Below are 9,708 nucleotides of genomic sequence, written 5' to 3' on the forward strand. Positions count from 1 at the left end.
CTGCCAGTAATTTTTTATGTTACTAGTTAATTGTGTTGTTTTGGCTTCTTAATAATATTCATAGTAATAAACCTAGAAGTCTACTTGAGTGAAAGTGAGGGGGGAAAAAAAACACATCCACAGATTGTGTCCACTGACAAATAAGAGTATTCTTGCTTGCTGTTTAACTCAAATGTTATATTTGGTATGAGGGCTTTATTGACTGTGCTTCTTCCATCAGAATAAGAGCATTGGCTTACATTACTAGGAGACAACAAAATTATTCCTTTCCAGTTGCTGTTTTAGTTTTTATTTCATCACTTTGTGTTTTCAAATGCTTTTCAATTGTGCTGTGAATTATTACTCCTAATCTATTAGTGCTAGCATCACATTTTCTAGATGATAAAACTGAGGGTTAGGGTGGAACATTGCATGGTAAATAAGGCATAAAGAATCACTCTAAAACACTTGGCAGGTGAGGAAGCATTAAAAATTTTGGCTGAGGCCACTATATGTATGAGCATCCATCCCTATCTCTACATGACCCTTCTCTTGTTTGGTCCCCTCTGTGGTGTGTAGGAAAAAAAATCATAGGACTTGTCCTCATAATGAATTTTTGTGGAGTCAAGGGACCTTTGATCTTTAAGCTGTATCAGTGATTTTCACATGAACCCAGAGAAAGAACATACCTCCCATCACCATAACAAGATCGGTGGGCAAGGGTTTACAGTGGAAGTTTACATGCAGAACTTTGGGAACAACCTGCTATACCTAGAACTCTGACTTCCTCAGAGATAGTCTTATGCTCTCATCTTTCTGTTCTGTCTTCTACTTTCTTTATCTTTATAGGCCTATTTATTTGTTTCTGTCTCTCTTTTTGCCTTTTGGTCTCTGTCTTTTGGTCTTTCACCCTCCATCTCAGTGTCTTCTTTTCTTGGTTTCTCTTTACCGTTATTTCTCTGTGCCTATTTATCTCTGTCTCTCTTTGTGTCTCTTTGTGTCTCTGTGTGTGTGTGTGTGTGAGTGTGAGTGTGAGTGTGAGAGAGTTTACTTGACACAGTTTCTCAAAAGGCAAAATTGTTTCTCTCTGTTCTCTCTCAGAGTCTGACAACCTAGATTACCGGCTGGGAGCTATTCATTCCCTGGTATATAAGCTACCTGAAAAGAACCGAGAGATGCTGGAAGTTATTATAAGACACTTGGTCAAGTAAGTAACTTCTGAGTTGCAGGAGGAGTTGCTATTAGAGGACTGGCCCATAGGGTAGCACTGCAGAGAAACTGTTTATCAGCTAATAAGTTCCAGCCACCAACTGTGCTGAGTGCTTTATGAAGAAGGTAATTTTGCTTTGACCCTTGTATATATCCTCTCGGGTCATCATGCATCTCATTTGAGTGGTAACAAGAGGTAAATTGGGCTGAACACAGTCTTTGCAGTCAGAAAAACTTGGTTTAAATACTAGCTATACTATGCACTTAGTTGTATAATCTTAGATAAATCTCTTAACCTCTGTTCAATCATCTGTGAAAAGAGAATAGTATTGCCCACCATGCAGGACTGTTCTGTGGATTTGAATGAACACAGGTAAAGTTCATGTCACATAGGAGATTCTCAAGAAATGGGGGTTATTATTAAGATTGTGGTCAACTCTTTGCTTGAGTATGGCACATAGGAAAGACAAGTATTCCAAAGAGTAGGTCCAGTGATGAGCTCCAAGATGTTGGGTTTAAGTGGCATGGGGTGGTACATTTTGGTCAGAGGGCTTAATGATTGGAATAAAGGTAAGTTGACTTGACTTGTAAAAGGGCAGCCACTAGCTCTTGTGAAGCAGTATGGGGCAGCAGAAAGCACTCTGTCTATTGGTCAACAAACCTTGGTGTCAGTTCTGCTACTAGCTTTCTTTTTATAAGCTTATTTATTTACTTTGAGAGATAGAGCATGTGAGTGTGAATTGGGGAGAAGTAAAGAGAGAGGGAGAGAAAGAATCCCAAGCAGGCTCCACACTTTCAGCTCAGAGCCCAACTCAGGGCTCAATCTCATGAAACAAACTGTAAGATTATGACCTGAGCTGACTCAAGAGTCAATTGCTTAAGTGACTGAGCCACCCAGGTGCTCCGTTCTGCTACTAGCTTTCTTGATTATCATAGGCAGGTCACTCTCAAGGCTCCTCCGGGTATTTTAAAAAGTACAGAAATGAGGCAACAAGCTTAGAAATATCGTGATGCATTTTAAGTGTTTATTTTAAAAACTAAAGCTATCCTCACAGTCACAAAAGTGCAGTAATTATACATTTTACCCTCAATTGAAGAAATCTCAAATACCTAAAACTTGAAGCCCCTAGTAAAGGTGTGGCTCCAGGTTAAATGACCGTCTTCATCTGCTCCTATGATACATTCTGCATCTCTGGATGTCAGGCTTCCCTAATGATGTAATGAGATACCACCAAGATTCAAAGGAACTCTGACATTCTTTGTTTTTCTACTTCTATAACAAATGAGTATTAAATATGCTAATAAAGATTTATTACCAATGTTTCCAATTTGGGCTCATAGAAAACATTATGAGAAGTTTCTTCCCAAAAAGTTGTTTGTGATACTCTGAGTAAAAGTACAACAATAAGCACATAAATCATTTGTATATTAATTTGAAGTTGCCCTGGGGGAAAGAGAAATTGAGTTCAAATTCCACATTAGCACTAATTTTGTAAGAACTAAAGAAAGTCCCTCCCACTCTCTGGGCATGAATTTTTTCATCTATAATATGAGGAGACTGAACTAGAATCTGAAAGGATTATTCCTGCTCTGAATTTCTAAGACTCTTAGTATGTGACAGGAGGCAGGGACTCGGTACAAAATTATCCTACCAGCAGTTAGTGAGAATCACCAGCTGCCATCCATTCAAAGGCTGACTGCTACCTTATTTCAAGAATTTTGGTCCTTGAAAACCCTAGAATGAAAGGAACAAGAGACAAAAACACACAAGGAAGAGAAATAGAAAGGCAAATACCCTTAGGTATATGAAAAACTGCTCAAGTTAACTCATATAAGAAAAATACAAATTAAACCTACACTGAGATACTATTTATTGGGCAAAACCTAAGGCATGACTGTATTCTCTGTTGATGAGACATTGGGGCAAATAGATACTGTACTATGTTCCTGATGTTAATACCATATATAACTAGAGGAGGAGAATTTGACAATATCTAACAAATCTGTATATTCACTTACCCAGTGCCCAGCAATTCTACTTTTAGACATCTACTCTGAGGGTGTACCTCCACAAGTACCAAACAGCATATGTACAAGGTTCATCATTGAAGCATAATTTTTAAAGTTTATTATTTTTGAGAAACAGAGTATGAGCGGGGTGGGGCAGAGAGAGAGAGAGGGAGAAACAGAATCTGAAGTAGGCTCCAGGCTCCAAGCTGTCAGCAGAGAGCCTAACATGGGGCTCGATCCCATGAACCATGAGATCGTGACCTGAGCCAAAGTCAGACACCTAACCGACTGAGCCAACCATGTGCCCCGCAGCATAATTTTTTAATAGAAGGTTGGAAACATAAAATTTCCAACAATAGGACACTAGTTGAGTAGATAATGTTATATTCAAACAACATAGGTTATACAGCCTAAAAAGAATTAGAAAAATATCTGTGAACTTATTTTGTAGTGATTTCCAAGATGCATTACAAATTTTATGTTATAGAGCAGATGATAACAGCAACAAAACCCCAAAGTTTAAAACAAGTTATATTAGTATTCTATCTTTTATGTAAAAAGAAAAAGAGGGAAATAAGAATATATAAGAACATTGGATAACCTGCACAGCTCAGTGGGTTAAGTGCCTGACTCTTGATTTTGGCTCAAGTAATGAACTCATGGTTCCTGAGACAGCCCTATTGGGCTTTGAGCTGACAGTGTGGCACCTGCTCAAGATTCTCTCTCTCTCTCTCTGTCTCTTTCTCTGTATCTCTCTCTGTCTCCCTCCCTCCCTCCTTTCTTCCCTCCCTTCCTCCCTCCCTGCCTCTCTCCCTGTCTTGTGTACTCATACACTATCTCAAAATAAATACACATTTAAAAATAGAATATATAAGAATATTAAACACATACTTTCTTACTTATTTCAAAATAATCACACAGTAAGTGAATAAANTTTGAGGATTAACACAACAATCTTCACAGTGTGAACCACAGAACTTGAGAGTACACAGCACAGAGAGTTGAACTGGGGAAGACAGAAGCTGCAGAGGGCAGGGAGAGAGGAAGAAGACAGGGGGAGAGTATGAGAAAAGCAACCTCCTCCAAAAGCAGCTAGAGAAAGAGGAAGTGTGGAAACAGTGGAAACAGCTGCAAGAGACTGAGCAAAAAAGGGAGAAAGGAGAAGGTTTAAATTTAATTAAAACTCTGCAGTTTGATACCTGGTGGTGCACTGGTGGGAAGAGCAAATCTCCAGGAGCAGAGAATGAGGTCCAATGGGTCCTCGGGCCACATGGGGAGAGGCGGTTCCCCTGCTAGGAGGACATGTATTAGAGGCTGTGTGGCCTCCTGACAGGCAAAGGTCCCAGTGGACTCTGGAGAACAACCACAGTCACTAGTGTTGGAACAAGGAGGCTAAGGATGGAGCCTGGCACCAGATATGTTGTGATTTTGCATAATCCCTGAAGTGCTGCTGCTACATGATTGCATGAATTTTTTCTGGGGTGGGCAGGCACCCAGCCACAGTCTCTGTGCATTGACAGTAGCATGGTCTCATGAATGTTCCTGGGGGTGGGCTGGCACCCGGCCATTGCTTGGGGAGACCCTCCCCCAGAGGGTCAGAATGGGTCAAAGCTTCAGTCCCTCAGAAGTGAGGGGTTGGGAAACACAGTCCCATCTGAGATAAAACTCAGAAGGGAGGTGCCACCAGGGATCCTGACAGCTTGGTCATGGACAGTGTAGAAGCAGGGAGTGGACAGAAGCAGGAAACAAAGGAGGGCTTCTCAATTGCTGGCTGGGAGAGCACAGAGTTCTGATACTAGAGACTGGGGAGCTGGGTGATGCTATTTTCATCACTCCCACACATGCACATACATGCCTACACATGCCACAACAAACCACCCCAGTAAGCTAAGCAGTGTCATCTACTGGAAAACAGAGCCATTACACTAAGCCCCACCCAACTGGGCCAACTTTTTTCTTGAGGAATACCATGAGTGTCTCTGCCTCCTAAGTTTACAGACTATAACGAGCTTCATAGTTTCACTTCTAGGGGAAACTGGATATAATTTCAGTCATCAACCAGAGAAAAACACACCTAGGATCTAGCCTCCTTTATTTGATTTTTTTTTGTGTTGTTTTTAATTTTCTATTTTTTTTTTTTACTTTATTCCTTTTTATCCTTCAAAATAATGAAATGAAAGAATTCACACCAAAAGAAAGAACAGGGAGAAATTACAGCCAGGGACTTAATCAACACAGATACAAGCAAGATGTCTGAACCAATCATGATAATAAGGATACTAGCTGGGGTTGCCAATTGTGTTTACCCAAACTTGGGTGAGAGCATACTATGGCTTTATTTCTCTATGCCTTGTTAACCCATTGGTATAAGCCCGGGAGATTCCTAAGCTTATTCTCCACAGGGAAATGGTTTTAGATATATTTTTTTTATGCTTTGAAAACTGAAGACAATCTTCTTCATTTTCAGAGAGAGCTTAATTCTTAGACAACCAAAAGAAATGACATTGTACACACTAGGATGTAAAAATAGAGCCATTCGTTATCTCTGAAGAAGATACAGGCAAAAAATATAAAGAAAATTGAGGATGACTGAAAGAATACTTAATGGAGCCACATTTGAGTCTAACATCTCTAAGATTGTTCTCAGTATCAACAAGAAAAAGTAGACTGGGACAGCTTATTATATCTAATTACTTAATTCTAATTGATTATGGAAAAGCTTGGCATGGAAATCATGAGGCATAATGAGCCTTATATTTATTTTACATTGTTCTTACTATGTTGTTAGTTCATGGAGGGAAACAGTGTTGGAGGGATTTTTTTTAACCTCCACATATTTCTAACCTTTGTGAAACAGATGCCTCCAGTGCCCTTCCCATAACCCTAGACACTTCAGGATTCTCAGATGATTTCCATCTGCCAGTATCTGCATCTCTATGCCTACAATCTCTTTTTCTTGGAACTGCAAAAAAGTGTGCTGCTTACTTGCATGGCAGACCAGAGGAGCAAAGAATTAACATGCCCTCCACTGGCCCCCAACAGAAAAATCCCTCAATCAATGGCTCTCAAAGATTGATGTATAAACACCTCAGCTCCTTGTTCTTTGAGTAGAATAATTCTGAGCTATGTGTTGTACAGTCCTTGAGGTGTTCTTGGAAGATTGAGTCCCAGTGCCCACCATGGTAACTGGCTTGATGACACAGATTTTACTGGCTTTTTTCCCTTCCTTGTATCACCAAGCCACTTCATACCAGTACTCCCTGTACCTCTCAGATAAGCTAGCTGGACTTGAATCCTTCATCTCAGGTGGGAACCCAACTAAGACACCTTAAATATGGACTCTCCTATAGAACATCCCTTGGTATCCCAGTCATAAAGAGAATACTGGGGGAATCAATTCAGAGTCTAAGTCAGCATACTGTTTCTTATTTTTCAAATTACTTGGAAATTATCTCACCTAGCTGTACTTTATTTCTTAGTAGTAACATTGATGGGGCTGGCAATTAGGTGGCATACATGCTTGTGGGGGGAAAGCCCAGAAGAAATCATTTTTGAGTAAAGGGAACATCTAAAGAACATTCTGGATTGCCCACATATAGGGATGATAACCAAAATATTTAACAACTGGTACAGTATGGTCCTCCACCACTCATAAAAGATGTTGGACTGTATGCTGCAGGGCTGCCATGCTAGCTGACCATTGTCTCTTCTCTGTGAAACAGAGTCCCAGTTCTGCCTTGGTCAAATCTTTAGACTGAGTTGAGAGGTTGTTGAGCAGAGAATAGTTTACTTGGCTTTCTCCAGGGGAACTCAGAGGTAGATGGGTTTAATTTTTATTCCTCCTCAGAAAGAGAAGTAATGAGTAAAACCTTTTATCAAGTATTCCCAAAAGAAGATAATGGCCAAACAGGAGCCATGTTGTCAGGGACTTTGAGACTCCAACAGGGCTTTATGTTTTATTTCTGTCCTCTCCTGAGTGTGGAAAGAAAGCCACAAACTGCACCAAGTTTTGTTCTAGAGAACTGTCTCTTTCCCATCAACTGGGTTGTCTGGGCAAGACCAAAGAGCAAAGTAGCCAAGGCATAGGTATGTAGATGTCCCAAGATAAGCCCATCAGAGTCTCTCTCCTGGGACCATGAAAGTGAAACAAAATGATGAAAGGATGGGAGAGAAAGCCTCCGGAGTCTATTTATGTAGGGAGAGTGCTAATTCAGTCATGCAATGGGAATGCTATCAACTAAGGTCAACCAGTTCCTCCTGCCCAGAGTTGCCTGGTTTCTCTTCATGTCCTTGACTTTGTTGTTTCTGGGAGCCTTTTGATGGCCTTCTCATAATGGCCACTTATTCCTTAAATTTTCCAAAATTGGTTACTTTTGCTTACAACTAAAGAACCATAACTCAGTCAGGTCCTATATGCTTATCTTCAGCCATGTTTTGTGGGAAGTATACTTCTTCAACAAGTGTGTGGCAGCAGTTACTGAAAATAGAAGCCAGTCCCTGGATCTTCAGCAAACAAGAGGAAGAAGACACAGAAGCTTGATGTGAGCCAGGGATGTGGTGTATATCACTTTCAGAAGATCAGCTTTACCATAGTCAGCTCTCAGTTTCTTGTGAAGCCAGAATTCCATCTCTAGCTTCTCCATTGTCCCACAGGCTAACTGGCTTATGAGTAGGCATATCTCACAATCAAAGCCCTAGTGGCTCAGATAGATACTTGGAGAAAGGCAAAAGCTCAGGTCAGGCTCTCTTGTTAGCAATTCCAGTAAAACAAGGGGTCAGTTTATCCCATTGAAATCATGGGATAAAATAAGGCCTCACTGGAATATGTGTCAGTTACCATGATATTCACACCTACAACAAAATAATTATGCATAGGTCTATGTGCATTTCATGGGAACCATACTATAAACTGGGTGGGTTTCCTTTTTTTAATGCTTATTTGCATTAAGGAAACTGAGAAATGAATTTTCTGTCATAATTGCAGCTATTTCTTTGCCAGTGTTGAGTATAATGCATCTATATCAAACTCTCAAAGAAAGGCCACCTGACCACCTGCCAGCCCAGCCCACCCATAGAGCTTTGCCTAGAAGCCATGTCTTTTATAGAATTTAGCTCGGGCGAGAAGATCATTGACCAAGTCATTGTCTATGTCCACTGGAGTTGCAACAGCATCTATTCCTGACTTAAAAGCCGAGAGACCACCTGAAATGAAACAGAGATTCATATTGAAACATTAAAACTTTCAGTGGAAATCAGCTTTGAGCATTCCCAGGATATAAGCCCCCCTAGGCAAATCTTTCAAAGCACACAGTCCCAGACCCTCCTTCCCCTTTCCTTCCTTCCCCAAAGAATCAACTACCCCAAGAATCTCTGGGAAAATTCCAGATTGCTTTCCTTCTCTCTCCTTTTGAAGGCTTTTGTATTTCTTGCTACAAAAGTCATATTTGCTTCTTATACAGTCCAGGCCTGGCAAAAGGAGATCCCAGAAAATCAGTCTGAGAATGCTTATAACATTCTCTCAGTCATTAAATAACTTACTCATTTAAAAAAATTACTTATTCACTCACTTTTTTAGACATTCAATAAATGTTTTTAAGCACCTACTGTGTACCAGGATGGGTGCCACACTGCGTTCAGGGTGCACAATGGTACCCAAGATGTAATCATTTCTCTGTAGAGATATGTGTATATTTAGGTGTATTTTACCCAAGAATTTTGATCTTCAAAAGTTCCTTATGTGTTTAACATAATTGTGCTCTGCTCTGATGTATAGAGAAAAAGCTCCCTAGTCCTGATCCCTGACTTCAAGGACCTTGAAATAGAAAAAACAAATTGTTTATTCTAAAGTGAGGATGGGGGCACCTGGGTGGCTCAGTCAGTTGGGCAGCCGACTTTGGCTCAGGTCATAATCTTATGGTTTATGGGTTTGAGCCCCTCATCAGGCTCTGTGCTGACAGCTAGCTCAGAGCCTGGATCCTGTTTTGGATTCTGTGTCTCCCTTTCTCTCTGACCCTCCCCTTCTCNGGAAATAAGAATATATAAGAACATTGGATAACCTGCACAGCTCAGTGGGTTAAGTGCCTGACTCTTGATTTTGGCTCAAGTAATGAACTCATGGTTCCTGAGACAGCCCTATTGGGCTTTGAGCTGACAGTGTGGCACCTGCTCAAGATTCTCTCTCTCTCTCTCTGTCTCTTTCTCTGTATCTCTCTCTGTCTCCCTCCCTCCCTCCTTTCTTCCCTCCCTTCCTCGCTCTCTGNGGCTTTGAGCTGACAGTGTGGCACCTGCTCAAGATTCTCTCTCTCTCTCTCTGTCTCTTTCTCTGTATCTCTCTCTGTCTCCCTCCCTCCCTCCTTTCTTCCCTCCCTTCCTCCCTCCCTGCCTCTCTCCCTGTCTTGTGTACTCATACACTATCTCAAAATAAATACACATTTAAAAATAGAATATATAAGAATATTAAACACATACTTTCTTACTTATTTCAAAATAATCACACAGTAAGTGAATAAA

At 40.7% G+C, this 9,708-nt stretch overlaps 1 protein-coding gene across 1 annotated transcript in view; it reads left to right on the plus strand.

Moving 5' to 3' along the window:
* The window catches only part of OPHN1 (oligophrenin 1), a 404,963-nt gene that overhangs the window by 263,687 nt on the left and 131,568 nt on the right, over positions 1-9,708 (plus strand). The window contains 1 exon segment of the mRNA XM_077769252.1: positions 1,004-1,186. Coding sequence (XP_077625378.1) covers positions 1,004-1,186 — 183 coding nt within the window.

Source organism: Crocuta crocuta, unplaced genomic scaffold (genome assembly GCF_008692635.1).
Source record: "Crocuta crocuta isolate KB4526 unplaced genomic scaffold, BGI_CrCroc_1.0 scaffold1012, whole genome shotgun sequence".
Lineage (NCBI taxonomy): Eukaryota > Metazoa > Chordata > Mammalia > Carnivora > Hyaenidae > Crocuta > Crocuta crocuta.